Source organism: Orcinus orca, chromosome X, assembly GCF_937001465.1.
Source record: "Orcinus orca chromosome X, mOrcOrc1.1, whole genome shotgun sequence".
Taxonomy (NCBI): Eukaryota; Metazoa; Chordata; class Mammalia; order Artiodactyla; family Delphinidae; genus Orcinus; species Orcinus orca.
In genome coordinates, this window is record NC_064580.1 from 132,360,075 (window position 1) to 132,376,586 (window position 16,512).

Consider the following 16,512-nt stretch of genomic DNA (forward strand, 5'->3'; position numbering starts at 1 on the left):
TCTACCGAATAAAGAGTTCAAGGTAGTGATTGTAAAGATGATCAAAGAACCCAGGAGATGATTGGATTAACAGAGTGAGAAGTTAGAATTTTTTAACAAAGAGAAAGTGTAAACAATGACCGAACAAAGATGAATACAATAACTGAAGTAAATACACTAGAAGGAATCAACAGTGGATTAGATGATACAGAGGAATGGATCAGTGAGCAGGAAGACAGAGTAGTTGAAATCACTGAGGTGGAACAGAAAAAAGAATAAAAAGAAATGAGGACTGTTTAAGAAACCTCTAAAACAACATCAAATGTACTAACATTTGCATAATAGGGGTCCCAGAAGGAGAAGAGAGAGAAAAAGGGGCAGAGAACATATTTGAAAACATAATAGCTGAAAACTTCCTTAACCTGGGGAAAGAAACAGATATCTAGGTCCAGGAAGCACAGAGAGTCCCAAACAGGATCAATCCAAAGAGGACCACACCAAGACATTGTAATTAAAATGGCAAAAGTTAAAGAAAGAATATTAAAAGCAGCTAGGGAAAAGCAAAGTGTCACATACAAGGGAATTCCCATAAGGCTGTCAACTGACTTTGCTGCAGAAACCCTGCAGGCCAGAATGAAGTGGCACGATATATTTAAAGTGATAAAAGGGAAAAACCTACAACCAAGAATGCTCAGCAAGGCTTTCATTCAGTTTTGGTGGAGAAATCAAAAGTTTTACAGAAAAGCAAAAGCTAAGAGTTCAGCACCGTCAAACCAGCTTTACAGGAAATGTTAAAGAGGCTTCTCCAAGCAAAAAAGAAAAGGCCACAAGAAGAAATATGAAAATTATGAAAGGAAAAATCTCATTGGTAAAGGCAAATATACAGTAAAGGTAGTAAACCAACCACATATAAAGCTAGGAGGAAGATTACAAGAAAAAGGAGTAAAATCACCTATAACCACAATAAAGGATACACAAAACAAAAAAGATGTAAAATATGTCAATGTGGTGGGAGGGGGCATAAAAATGCAGGGTTGTTAAAATGCATTTGAACTTAAGAGATGAGCAACTTACAATAATCACGTATGTATATATAGATTGCTACATATAAACGTTATGGTAACCACAAACCAAAAATCTATACTAGATACACACACAAAAAAGGGAAAGGAATCCGAACATAACACTAAGATACTCATCAAATCACAAGGGAAGAGAGCAAAAGAAGAACAAAAAAGAAGTATAAAAACAACTGAAAAGCAGTTAACAAAATGACAATAAGTACATACCTGTCAATAATTAAATGTAAATGGATTAAATGCTCCAATCAAAAGACATAGAGTGGCTGAATGGATACAAAAACAAGACCCATATATATACTGCCTACAGGAGACTCAGTTCATATCTGAAGACGAAAACAGAAAGTGAAGGGATAAAAAAGGTATACCATGCAAATGGAAATGAAAGGGAAGCTGGGATAGCAATATTTATATCAGAGAAAATAGACTTTAAAACAAAGTCTGTAACAAGAGACAGAGAAGGACTACTTAATGATAAAGGAATCAATCCAAGAAGATATAACAATTGTAAATATATATGCACCCAACATAGGAGCACCTAAATACACAAAGCAAATATTAATAGACATAAAGTGAGAAATTGACAGCAACACAATAATAGTAGGAGACTTTAAAAAAAGTTAATTTATTTTTTTACTTTTGGCTGCATTGGGTCTTCGTTGGGTTGTGCGGGCTTCTCATTGCAGTGGCTTCTCTTGTTGTGGAGTACGGGCTCTAGGCTTGAGGGCTTTAGTAGTTGTGGCTCTCGGGCTCTAGAGCACAGGCTCAGTTGTAGCACACGGGCTTAATTGCTCCCCAGCATGTGGGATCTTCCCGGACCAGGGCTCGAACCCATGTCCCCTGCATTGGCAGGCGGATTCTTAACCACTGTGCCACCTGGGAAGCCCAGTAGGAGACTTTAACACCACACTTACCTCAATGGACAGATCATCCAGATAGAAAATCAATGAGGAAACACTGGCCTTAAACAACACATTAGACCTAAATGGGCTTAATTGACATATATACAACATTCCATCCAAAATCAGCAGAATACACATTCTTTTCAAGTGCACATGGCACAGTCTCCAAGATAGATCACATGCTAGGCCACAAAACAAGCCTCAGCAAATTTAAGAAAATTGAAATCATATCAAGCATTTTTTCTGACCACAATGCTATGAGGCTAGAAATCAACTATAAGAAAAAAAACTGCAAAAGACACAAACACATGGAGGCTAAACAGTATGCTACTAAACAACCAATGGATCACTGAAGAAATCAAAGAGGAAATTAAAAAAGTACCTGGAGACAAATGAAAATGAAAACACAATGATTCAATATCTGTAGGATCCAGCAAAAGCAGTTCTAAGAGGGACATTTATAGCAATGCAAGCTTACCTCAGGAAACAAGAAAAATCTCAACCTAACATTACACCTAAAGGAGCCAGAAGAAGAACAAGCAAAACCCAAAGTTAGTAGAAGGAAAGAAATCATAAAGATCAGAGCAGAAATAAATGAAACTGAGACTAAGAAAACAATAGAAAGGATCAATGAAACTAAGAGCTAGTTCTTTGATAAGATAAACAAAACTGATAAACCTTTAGCCAGACTCATCAAGAAAAAAAAGAGAGGTCTCAAATCAATAAAATCAGAAATGAAAAAGGAGAAGTTACAACAGATACCACTGACATACAAAGGATCATAATAGACTGCTATGAACAATTATATGCCAATAAAGTGGACAAACTAGGAGAAATGGACAAATTCCTAGAAATGTACAATCTCACAAGACTGAACCAGGAAGAAATAGAAAACATGAACAGAACAACTACCAATAATGAAATTGAGTCAGTAATTTTAAAACTTCCAACAAACAAAAGTCTATGACCAGATGGCTTCACAGGTGAATTCTACCAAACATTTAAAGAAGAGTTAACACCTGTCCTTCATAAACTATTCCAAAAAATTGCAGAGCAAGGAACACTTCCAAACTCATTCTACAGGTCAGCATCACCCTGACACCAAAACCAGACACAGATATCACAAATAAAATTACAGGCCAGTATCACTAATGAACATAGATTCAGAAATCCTCAACAAAATATTAACAAACTGAATTCAACAATACATGAAAAGGATCATACAGCATGATCAGGTGGGATTTATTCCAGAGATGCAAGGATGGTTCAGTATCTGGAAATCAATGTGATATACCACAGTAACAAATTGAAGAATAAAAACCATATGATCATCTAAATAGATGCAGAAAAAGCTTGACAGAATTCAACATCCATTTATGATAAAACCTCTGAACAAAGGGGGAACATACCCCCAAATAATAAAGGCTGTATATGACAAGCCCACAGTTAACATCATACTCAGTGGTGAAAAGCTAAAACCCTCTAAGATCAGCAACAAGACAAGGGTGCCCACTCTTGCCACTTTTATTCAACATAGTATTGGAAGTCCTAACCACAGTAATCAGACATGAAAAAGAAAGAAAAGGAATCCAACTTCGAAAGTAAAACTGTCACTCTTTGTAGATGATATGATACTATATATAGCAAATCCTAAAGATACTGCCAGAAAAACTGTTAGAAATAGTAAATTCAGTAAAATTGCAGGATACAAAATTAATATATAGAAATCTGTTGCATTTCTATACACTAACAACAAACTATCAGAAAGAGAAATTTAAAAACAATCCCCCTTACCATCACATCAAAAAGAATAAAATGCTTAGGAATACATCTAACTAGGGAGGTAAAAGACCTGTACTCTGAAAACTATTAAGACCCTGATGAAAGATATTGAAGAAGACACGGATGAAAAGATATACTGTGCTCATGGATTTGAAGAATTTATATTGTTAAAAATGACCATACTACCCAAGGCAATCTACAGATTCAATGCAATACCTATCAAAATACCAATGACATTTTTTACAGAACTATAACAAATAATTCTAAAGTTTGTATGGTGATGCAAAAGTTGCAGAATAGCCAAAACAATCTTGAGAAAGAAGAACAAAGCTTGAGGTATTACACGCCCAGATTTCAAACTATACTACAAAGCTACAATAGTCAAAACAGCATGGTACAGTCACAAAAACACATAGATCCATGGAACAGAACAGAGAGACCAGAAATGAACCCATGCTTATATGGTCAATTAATCTACGATAAAGGAGGTAAGAATATAGTGGGGGAAAAGCTGTCTTTTTCCCTCTTCACCAAATGGTGTGGGAAATCTGGACAGCTACAGCAAAAGAATCAAACTGGACTACTTTCTTACACCATGCACAAAAATAAATTCAAAATGGATTAAAGACTTAAATATAAAACCTGAAACCATGAAACTTCTAGAAGAAAACATAGGCAGTATGCTCTTTGACATTGGTACTAATAATATTTTTTTGGATATGTCTCAGGCAAAGGAAACAAAACCAAAAATAAACAAATGGGACTTTATCAAATTGAAAAGCTTTTGCACAGTGAAGGAAACTACCAACAAAATGAAAAGGCTGCCTACCGAATGGGAGAAGATGTTTGCAAACAGTATATCCGATAAGGGCTTAATATCTACAATGTGCAAAGAACTGATAGAACTTCAACATATAAAAAACAAACCAACTATAAAGTGGGCAGAGGAGCTGGATAGCTGTCTTTCCAAAGAAGACATACAGATGGCCAACATCTTTTCATGGCCAACATGAAAAGATGCTCAACATCACTAATTGTCAGGGAAATGCAAATCAAAACCACAATGAGATATTACCTCACACGTGTCAGAATGGCTATTTTCAAAAAAGGCAACAAATAACAAGTGTTGGTGAGGATGTGGAGAAAAGGGAACCCTCCTGCACTGTTGATGGGATTGTAAATTGGTGCAGCCACTATGGAAAACAATATGGAGATTACTCCAAAAGTTAAAAATAGAACTATTGTATTATCCAGCAGTTCCACTCCTGGGTATTTATCCAAAGAAAACAAAAACAGTAATTAGAAAAGGTACATACACCCCTATGTTCATCGCAGCATTATTTACAACAGCCAAGATATAGAAGCAACCTAAATGCCCATCAAGAGATAAATGGATAAAGAAGATGTGGCATACACACACACACAGACACACAGACACACACACACAGGAATATTACTCAGCCATATAAAAGAATGAAATCTTGTCATTTGCAACAACATGGATGGATCTAGAGGCTATAATGCTAAGTGAAATAAGTCAGAGAAAGACAAACACTATGATTTCACTTATATGTGGAATCTAAAAAAACAAAACAAATGAACAAACTTAACCAAACATTAACAGAGTTATAGATACAGAGAACAAATAGGTTGCCTGAGGGGAGAATGTTGGGGGTAGGAAAGAATAGGTGAAGGAGATTAAGAGTTACAGACTTCCAGTTGCAGTATAAATGAGTCACAGGTATGAAATGTGCTGTGTTGGGAATATAGTCATAACTATGTAATATCTTTGAATTTTGACATATCATAGCTAAACTTATTGTTGTGATCATTTTGAAATGTGTAGAAATATCAAATCACTATGTTGTGTAACAGGAAATAACATAGTGTTATAGGTCAATCATACTTTAAAAACAAACTCATAGAAAGATAGATCAGAGAAGCAGAGTTGTGAGGAGGGGAATTGGATGAAGGCAGTCAAAAAGTACAAACTTCCAGTTATAAGATAGATAAATACTGGGGATATAGTGGACAACATGATAAATATAATTAATAATGCTTTATGTTATGTATGAAAATTGTTAAGAGAGTAAATCCTAAGAGTTCTCATCACAAGGGGGGAAAAAGGTAAATAGGGTTAGCTGGCAGCAAAACTTTCAATTTAGCTGGTTTGTCTTTAGCTCCAGATGTGTGTGTGAACCTCTAAACAAATCTGTGCCAGGATCCTTGACTATAAATGGAGATAATAAAAATGGCATCTTCGTCATAGAGTTTTTGCATGGATTAAATAATATCCCTTATTTGAAGCACTTAGCACAGTGAAGTGACTGGCATATTGTGTATTAAGCAGTCCACAATTGTTTGCTATAGATAATAATTTCAAAATATATATACTATCTTCAGTGTCTTACATTTCTAGATCCTATAAGAAGCCAATGAAAATAGGATGCATACTCTGATCCCAACAGATAACAAGAACAGATGCTCAGAAGCTGGGCCAGTCCCTACCTCATCATACCCAAGAAATGGGGGAAAATTTAGAGTACCCTTTCCCTGTCCTGTTCCCCCTGCCCCCACTACAGTCTTTTCTCCTTTCTTCCTTGTCTGAGCACAGATTATATAACACCCTACTTCTGCCCCAGGAGTCTCAGATGTATATTTGATGTAACACGTTTAGCTTTATTTCATTTAAAATAAGGTGATCTTTTTATACTATAACAATTATATTTCATATGGTAGCAAGTTTTATGCTTGCCTATATTTTTGGTAACAATTTTTGAATGAAGTGACATCTATCTTTTGTGCCAAAGATAAAGACAGTTTTATAGCATTCTTCAATGTCATTCCTCTTCTTTTTGTTTTTGTATTGTAAATAATGTCTGGGTATCATGAGTTAAATCATATTCTTTTATAGAAGCATCACTCCGAGAATAAGGGCCTAGATAAAGTGATGGAGACTCAAGCCCAAGTGGATGAACTTAAAGGAATCATGGTCAGAAACATAGGTATGTTTCATGGCATACTCCGCATGCATGAGGGCAAAAATGATAATAGATTACTTGATTGGGGTCAAATCATTCTAGAGAGGCGGAAATAGCACTTCCTTATTCTTAATATTGGAAGCTAATTGTCAGCTGAGATATGGATATTACTTACCTATGATACTGCCTGCTGTATGATGGTTTCTTTTTAGCACTTATGACTATTCATTCTAAATTTGCTAGCTTGCTTAGCAAGACTAATTTCCAAGACCCTTAAACAGTTCAGCAACTTAGAATAATTTACTCAGTTTTGGCTGGAAATACCCAGATAGTTGATATCATCAGTATAGACACTTAAAGTATAACTATTTGCCCTCCTTAGAAAGTTTGTAGCTCTTGACTGAGAAAGAATTGGACCAAAAAACTGTTGTATTCTTCAAGAGAATGAACTATGGCATGAATTCCATTGGCCTGTGTTTTGTCAAGAACCTATTTACCACATTAAAGTAATCCAGAGAAATGCACTGTTTATTTTTTAATTGATTATAACAGTGGTATTTAGATTTAGGATGATGTTAATTTTTTAATAGCACCAGTTCTCACAATATAGTCCCTGGGCCAGCAGCATCAGCATCCCCTGGGAACCTGTTACAAATGCAAATTTTCAGGCCCCACCCCAAGCCTACTGAATCAGAAACTCTTGGAGTGGGAAATCTGTGTTTTCACAAGCCCTCCAGAGGATTCCAGTGCACACTCAAGTTATAGAACCACTCTTAAATATATCTTCTAAGAGGAATGTCTTGCAGAGAATAAATTCTTAATATAAAATTGAACAAAAATTAGTATATAAATGCTTTACAAGATATTTAACTGAGATGTCATTTCATAAATGTCCATTTAGTTATAATTTTGAATTTACTATTTGAATTTTACATTTATTATTAGAACTCTTAAAAGTTATGAAAAGACATTTTAAAAAATTTACTTTGTCTCACCATCCTAAAGTTTTATTTACATTTTCTTTCCTTTAAATTTTTATTTACATGTATACATAGTTAATCATAGTTTATATTCAGTTTTGTGGAGGCAGTATAATAGAGTAATCAAGATTTGGAGTCATACATGCCTGAGTTTGAGTCCTGATTTCACTTCCTACCTGCTGTTAAACCTTGATCAGTCCTCTAACCTCTCTGACCTTTACTCCTTAACCTGCAAAAAGGAGGTAATAGAACCTGAGATTACCAGGATAAAAGAGGTAATGTATGTAAAACACTGTGTACAGTCCCTGGCACATAGTAAGAGCTGAATGATTGTTAGCTGTTAGTCTACTTTATGCTCATGCAGTATTTCTTTGAGTTATATCACAGGTTACCAATTATGTCCTTATGTTGGACACTTTGGGTCTTTAGAGCATTATTACTCAGAGTGCTGTTTTACAACCAGCAAGGAGCTTGCTCCAGAATAGAAGTCAATGCTGTGCTTCCTTCATTGAGAACATCTTGCTATGAAAATGTCAATTTGACTGAACACTATACTTGGAAACTTAGTTGAGCAGTAGCAAACACTCTTAGGTAGCACTGATTTAGAGTTTGTGTTATAGTAACAGTACTGTTATAAATGTTTCTGTGCCTATTATATTCTTATTTTGTTGAGATTAGTTCCCAGGAATGGGATTAATAATCAAAAGGCAGAAACATTTTTATATTTCTTTTTTTTCTTTTCTTTTCTTTTTTTTTGGTGGTACGCGGGCCTCTCACTGTTGTGGCCTCTCCCGTTGTGGAGCACAGGCTCTGGATGCGCAGGCTCAGTGGCCATGGCTCACGGGCCTAGCTGCTCCGTGGCATGTGGGATCATCCCGGACCGGGGCACGAACCCATGTCCCCTGCATCGGCAGGTGGACTCTCAAGCACTGCACCACCAGGGAAGCCCTATATTTCTTAATATGTATGTCTCTGGGTTATTTGAAGTGATTTCCTTTCATTGATTTTAGTTTTAAATATAGGTCTAGATGCAGACTAGAGAACTTTTAAATATATCTTTCAATATACCTATTGAAAAACTACTAATATTTTTCTCTTTTTTTGGTCACCAAATATATTTATTTGGCCTAAAAGTGGAAGCAGCCAACTGCTACAATAGTATTTATTGCAGATGCATAATGTTTCCAGAAAATGAACCTTTTTAATCAACTCCTCTTAAATGACATTTATGTTTAGAATTACAGAAATAGCAAATTAAAAATGTAGCAAAAACCTTTCTAATCATCTCCCTTTGATTTTTTAACAGCTTTATTGACATATAATTCACATACCATACAATTTACCCATTTAAAGTATACAATCCAATGGTTTTTACTATGTCCACAGAGTTGTGTGACTATCACCACAATCAATTTTAGAATATTTTCATTACCCCCCAAAGAAATTCTTTACCCATTTACAGTCATTCCTCTTTTCCCCTCAACCTGCAGACCTAAGCAACAATTAATCTCCTTTCTGTCTGTATAGATTTGCTTGTTCTGGACATTTCATATAAATGGAGTTATATAAAATGTGGCCTTAGCAATTTTGAAGTATATAATACAGTATTGTTGACTACAATTAGTGTGCTGTACACTAGATGTTCAGAACTTACTAATCTTCTAGTTGCAAGTCTGTACCCTTTTACAACATCTCCCCAATTCCTGTACCCCCCAGCCCCTGGTAACCACCATTCTACTCTGGTTCTATAAGGTTCACATTTTTAGATTCCACATATGAGTAATATCATACAATATTTGTCTTTCTTTGACTAGCTTATCTCACTAAGCATGGTGCCCTCAAGATCCATCCCTGTTGTTTCAAATGGCAGGATTTTCATTTTTCTCATGGCTCAATAATATTCCATTATATATGTACACTACATCTTCTTTATCCATGCATCCATTGATAGACACTTAGCTTGTTTCCATATCTTGGCTGTTGTGAAATAATGCTGCAATAAACATGGGAGTACAGATATCCTTTCAATATCCTGCTTTCATTTCCTTCAGATAGAAACTCAGAAATGGAATTGCTAGATATATATGGTAGTTGTATTTTTAATTTTTTTAAGGAGACTCCATACTGTTTTTCATAGTGATTGAACCAATTTACATTCCCACCAGCAGTGCATAAGGGTTCCCTTTTCTCCATATGCTCACCAACACTTATCTCTTTCTTCTTGATGATAGCCATTCTAACTGGTATGAGGTTGATATTTCATTGTGGTTTTTATTTGCATGTTCCTGATGACTTGCGATGTTGAGCATCTTTTAATGTACCTGTTGGCCATTTGTATATCTTCTTTGGAAAAATTCTATTCAGTTCCTCTGCCCATTTTTTAATCCAATTGTTTGTTTTTTTGTTACTGAGTTGTATTAATTCTTTATATATTTTGGATGATAACCCCTTATCCAATATATGGTGAATATTTTCTCCCTTTCTATAAGTTGCCTTTTCATTTTGTTGATTGTTTCTTTTCATGTCCAGAATCTCTGTAGTTTGATGTAGTCCAACTTGTTGATTTTGCTTTTATTGCTTGTGCTTTTGGTATGCTAAATATCATTGCAAAGACCAATGTCAAGAACTTTCTTCCCTATATTTTCTTCTAGGTGTTCTATTGGTTTCAGGTCTTACATTTAAGTCTTTAATCCATTTCAAGTTAATTTTTTGAGTGATGTATATAGGGATCCAATTTCAATTTTCTGCATGTGGCTATCCATGTGGTTTTCCCAACACCATTTGCTGAAGAGACCATCCTTTCCCCATTGAGTGTTCTTGACTCCCTTGTCAAATCTTAGTTGACTCTATATGTGGGGGTTTATTTCTGGTCTCTCTGTTTTGTTCCAATGGTCCATGTATCTGTTTTTGCCAGCAATACTGTTTTAATTACTATAGCTTTATAGTATAGTTTGAAATCAGGAAGTGTAATGCCTCTGGCCTTGTTCTTCTTTCTCAGGATTACTATGGCTATTTGGGATCTTTTGTGGTTTCATATACATTTTAGGATTGGTTTTTCTATTTCTGTCAAAAATGCCATTGGAATTTTGATAGAGATTGCATTGAATCTGTAGATGACTTTGGGTACTATGAATATTTTAACAATATTAATTTTTCTGATCCATGAACATGGGATGTATTTCCATTTGTTTGTAATTTCTTTCATCAAAGTCTTGTAGCTTTTATCACACAGATCTTCACTTCCTTGGTTAAGTTTATTCCTAAATATTTTATTATTTTTTATGGTATTCTGACTGGGATAGTTTTATTACTTTTGTTGATATTTTGTTATTATATAGAAACAACTGATTTCTGTATGTTGATTTTATATCCTGCAACTTGATTGAATTCATTGATTAGTTTAACAGTTTTTTTGGTTGAATCTTTTAAGATTTTCTATGTATAATATCATATCATCTTAAATAATGGCAATTTTACTTCTTCCTTTCCAATTTGGATGCCTTTTATTTCTTTGTCTTGCCTGATTGCTCTAGCTAGGATTTCTAGTATTTTATGAATAATAGTGATGAGAGTGGGCACCCTTGTCTTGTTCCTGATCTTAGAGGAAAAGCTTTCAATCTTTCATCATTGAGTATGATGTTAAGCTATGGGTGTGACATAATGGCCTTTATTATGTTGAAGTAAACACCTTCAATATTCAGTTTGTTGAGAGTTTTTGTCATGAAATTATGCTGAATTTTGTCAAATGTCTTTTCCCCATTTATTGAGATGATCATAAATATTTATCTTTCATTCTATTAACGTGGTATGTCACATGTATTGATTTGTGTATATCAAACTATCCTTGCATCCCAAGGATAAATCCCACCTAGTTGGTGTATGATTGTTTTGATGTGTTGTTGAATTCAATTTGCTAATATTTTTTTGAGAATTTTTGCACCTATATTCATCAGGAATATTGGTCTAGTTTTGTTTTCTCATAGTGTCCTTATCTGGCTTTGGTATCAGGGTAATGCTGGCCTTGTAAAATGCGTTTGGAAGTGTTTCCTCCTCTTCAGTTTTTTTCAAAGAGTTTGAGATGAATTGGCATTAACTTTCCTTTAAACGTTTGGTAGAATTCACCAGTGAAGCCATTTGGTACTGCGCTTTTCTCTGTTGGGAGGCTTTTGATTACTGATTCAATCTCTTTGTTCATTATTAGAATCTTCAGAGTTTCTATTACTTTCCGATTTAGTCTTGGTAGGTTGTATGTTTCTAGGAATATATTCATTTCTTCTAGGTTATCCAGTTTGTTGGCATATAACTTTTCATAGTAGTCTCTTATGGTCCTTTGTATTTCTGAGCTATCATACGAGCTATCAGTTGTGATATCTTCTCTTTCATTTCTGATTTTATTTATTTGGGTCCTCTTTTTTTCTTAGTCTAGCCAAAGCTTTGTCAATTTTGTTTATCTTTTCAGAAAACCAGCTCTTAGTTTTGCTGATATTTTCTATTGTTTTTCTGGTCTCTATTTCAGTTATTTCCACCATGATATTTGTTATTTCCTTTCTTCTGCTAACTTTGGGCTTACTTTGTTCTTTTTCTAGTTCCTTGAAGTGTAAAGTTAGGTTGTTTATTTGAGGTCTTTCTGTTTTCTTAATATATGCATTTATCACTATAAATTTCCCTTTGAGACTGCTTTTGCAGCATCCTATAGGTTTTAGTATGTTGTCTTTCCATTTTCACTTGTTTCAAGATTTTTTTATTTCCATTTTGATTTATTCTTTGACCCATTGGTTGTTCAGGAGTGTGTTATTTAATTTCCACATATTTGTAGATTTTCTAGCTTTCCTTTTATTGTTGATATCTGGTTTGACCCATTGGTTGTTCAGGAGTGTGTTATTTAATTTCCACATATTTGTAGATTTTCTAGCTTTCCTTTTATTGTTGATATCTAGTTTCATACCATTGTGGACAAAACAGATAGTATGATTTCAATCTTCTTGAGTTAGTTAAGACTTGTTTTGTCCTATCAGATGATCTATCCTGGAGAATGTTCTGTGTGCACTTGAGAAGACTGTGTATTCTGCTTCTGTTGGATGAATTGTTTTGTACATGTCTGTTAGGTTCACTTGGTCTAATGTGTGTTTTGAGTCCAATGTTTCTTTTTTGATTTTCTGTCTGAATGATCTATCCATTGCTGAAAGTGGGGTATTGAAGTCCCCTAATATTATTGTATTGTCTATTTCTCCCTTCATATCTTTTAGTATTTGCCTAAGATAATTAGGTGCTCTGATATCATGTGAGCATATCATTGATTGTTATATCTTCTTAATGAATTGACCACTTTATTATTTTATAATGACCTAATGTGTCTCTTGTTACCATTTTTGGTGTACAGTCTTATTTTGTGTGATATAAGTATAGTTATACCCACTTTCTTTTGGTTTCTACTTGCATGGAATATCTTTTTCTATCCCTTCACTTTGAGCCTGTGTGTGGACTTAAATCTGGAGTGAGTCTCTTTGTAGGCAGCATGTAGTTGAGTCTTGTTTTTTTTTCTGTTTGGTTTGTTTGGTTTTGTTTTTTTTTGCGGTACGTGGGCCTCTCACTGTTGTGGCCTCTCCCGTTGCGGAGCACAGGCTCCGGACGCGCAGGCTCAGTGGCCATGGCTCACGGGCGCAGCCGCTCTGCGGCATGTGGGATCTTCCTGGACCAGGGCACGAACCCATGTCCCCTGCATCGGCAGGCAGACCCTCAACCACTGCGCCACCAGGGAAGCCCGAGTCTTGTTTCTTAATCTGTCCAACCACTCTGTGCCTTTTGATTGGTAAATTCAGTCCATTTACAGTTTGAGTAATTATTGTTATGGAAGGACTTACTAATTACATTTCATTCATTGCTTTCTGCCTGTTTTATAGTTTCATTGTTCCTATTTCCCTCTACTTCTGCTTACCTTTTGAAATTGGTGATTTTCTGTGGTTGTGTCCTCTATTTCCCCTTTCTTTGTCTTTTGTGAATCTAATATAGATTTTTGTTTTGTGGTTTCCATTGGGCTTACATAAAGGCTCTTATAGATAAAATAGTCCATTTTAAGCTGATAGCAACTTAACTTTGCATACAACTCTCCACCCATTTACTATCCCTATTTTATCTTTTTGACATCACACTTTACCTCTTTTTATATTGTGCATTCATTAACAAATTATAGTAGCTGTAATTATTTTTTAATTAGTTTTTATTGGAGTATAGTTGCTTTACAATGTTGTATTAGTTTCTACTGTACAGCAAAATGAATCAGTTATACATACACATATATTGCCTCTTTTTGGATTTCCTTCCCATTTAGGTCACCAGAGTGCATTAAGTAGAGTTCCCTGTGCTATACAGTATGTTCTCATTTGTTGTCTATTTTATACATAGTATCACTAATGTATATGTATCAGTTTCAATTTCCTCACCCCCGCCCCACTTTCCCCCTTGGTATCCATACATTTGTTCTCAATGTCTGTGTCTGTTTCTGCTTTACAAATAAGATCATCTGTACCATTTTTGTAGATTCCACATATGTGTGTTAATATATGATATTTGTTTTTCTCTTTCTGACTTACTCACTCTGTATGACATTCTCTAGGTCCATCCACGTCTCTGCAAATGACCCAGTTTCATTCCTTTTAATGGCTGAGTAATATTCCATTGTATATATGTACCACATCTTCTTTATCTGTCAGTAGACGTTTAGGTTGTTTTCATGTGCTGGCTGTTGTAAATAGTGCTGCAATGAACACTGGGGTGCATGTCTCTTTTTGAATTATGGTTTTCTCAGGGTATATGCCCAGTAGTGGGATTGCTGGGTCATATGGTAGTTCTATTTTTAGTTTTCTAAGGAACCTCCATACTGTTTTCCATAGTGGTTGTATCAATTTACATTCCCACCAACAGTGCATAAGGGTTCCCTTTTCTCCACACCCCCTCCAGCATTTATTGTTTGTAGATTTTTTGACGATGGCCATTCTAACCGGTGTGAAGTGATACCTCATTGTAGTTTTGATTTGCATTTCTCTAATGATTAGTGATGTTGATTATCCTTTCATGTGCCTCTTGGCCATCTGTATGTCTTCTTTGGAGAAATATCTATTTAGGTCATCCACCCATTTTTTGATTGGGTTGTTTGTTTTTTTGATATTGAGCTGCATGAGCAGCTTGTATATTTTGGAGATTAATCCTTTGTCAGTTGCTTTGTTTGCAAATATTTCTCCCATTCTGAGGGCTGGCTTTTTGTCTTGTTTATGGTTTCCTTTGCTGTGCAAAAGCTTTGAAGTTTCATTAGGTCCCATTTGTTTATTTTTGTTTTTATTCTCATTACTCTAGGAGGTGGATCAAAAAGGATCTTGCTGTGATTCATGTCAAAGAGTGTTCTGCCTGTGTTTTCCTCTAAGAATTTTCTAGTGTCTGGCCTTACATTTAGATCTTAAATCCATTTTGAACTTATTTTTGTGTATGGTGTTAGGGAGTGTTCTAATTTCATTCTTTTACATGTAGCTATCCAGTTTTCCCAGCACCACTTATTGAAGAGGCTGTCTTTTCTCCATTGTATATTTTTGCCTCTTTGCCATAGATTAGGTGACCATAGGTATGTCAGTTTATCTCTGGGCTTTCTATCCTGTTCCATTGATCTATATTTCTATTTTTGTGCCATTGCCATACTGTCTTGATTACGGTAGCTTTGTAGTATAGTCTGAAGTCCGGGAGCCTGATTCCTCCAGCTCCGTTTTTCTTTCTCAAGATTGCTTTGGTTATTTGGGGTATTTTGTGTTTCCATACAAATGGTGAACTTTTTTGTTCTAGTTCTGTGAAAGATGCCATTGGTAATTTGATAGGGATTGCATTGAATCTGTAGATTGCTTTGCATAGTATAGTCATTTTCAAAATATTGATTCTTCCAATCTAAGAACACAGTATATCTCTCCATCTGTTTTTGTCGTCTTTGATTTCTTTCATCAGTATCTTATAGTTTTCTGCATACAGGTCTTTTGCCTCCTTTGGTAGGTTTATCCTAGGTATTTTATTCTTTTTGTTGTAATGGTAAATGGGATTGTTTCCTTGATTTCTCCTTCTGATCTTTTGTTGTTAGTGTATAGGAATGCAAGAGATTTCTGCGTATAAATTTTGTATCCTGCTACTTTACCAAATTCATAGATTAGCTCTAGTGGTTTTCTGGTGGCATCTTTAGGATTTTCTATGTACAGTATCATGTCATCTGCAAACAGTGACAGTTTTACTTCTTCTTTTCCGATTTGGATTCCTTGTATTTCTTTTTCTTCTCTGATTGACATGGCTAGGACTTCCAAAACTATGCTGAATAATAGTGGCGAGAGTGGACATCCTAGTCTTGTTCCTGATCTTAGAGGAAATGCTTTCAGTTTTTCACCATCGAGAATGATGTTTGCTGTGGGTTTGTCGTATATGGCCTTTGTTATATTGAGGTAGGTTCTCCCTATGCCCACTTTCTGGACAGTTTTTATCGTAAATGGGTGTTAAATTTTGTCAAAAGCTTTTTCTGCATCTATTGAGATGGTCATATGGTTTTTATTCTTCAATTAGTTAATATGGTGTATCACATTGATTTTCATATGTTGAAGAATCCTTGCATCCCTGGTATAAATCCCTGTTGGTCATGGTGTATGATCCTTTTAATGTGTTGTTGGATTCTGTTTGCTAGTATTTTGTTCAGGATTTTTGAGTCTGTGTTCATCAGTGATATTGGCCTGTAAGTTTCTTTTTTGTATCTTTGTCTGGTTTTGGTGTCAGGGTGATGGTGGCCTCGCAG

The 16,512-nt window shown here is 35.2% G+C and overlaps 1 protein-coding gene across 1 annotated transcript in view; it reads left to right on the forward strand.

Annotated features, from left to right (window-relative positions):
- The window catches only part of VAMP7 (vesicle associated membrane protein 7), a 67,461-nt gene that overhangs the window by 25,599 nt on the left and 25,350 nt on the right, over window positions 1-16,512 (forward strand). The window contains exon 5 of the mRNA XM_004285939.3: window positions 6,657-6,747. Coding sequence (XP_004285987.1) covers window positions 6,657-6,747 — 91 coding nt within the window. The remainder of the gene's footprint in view (window positions 1-6,656; window positions 6,748-16,512) is intronic.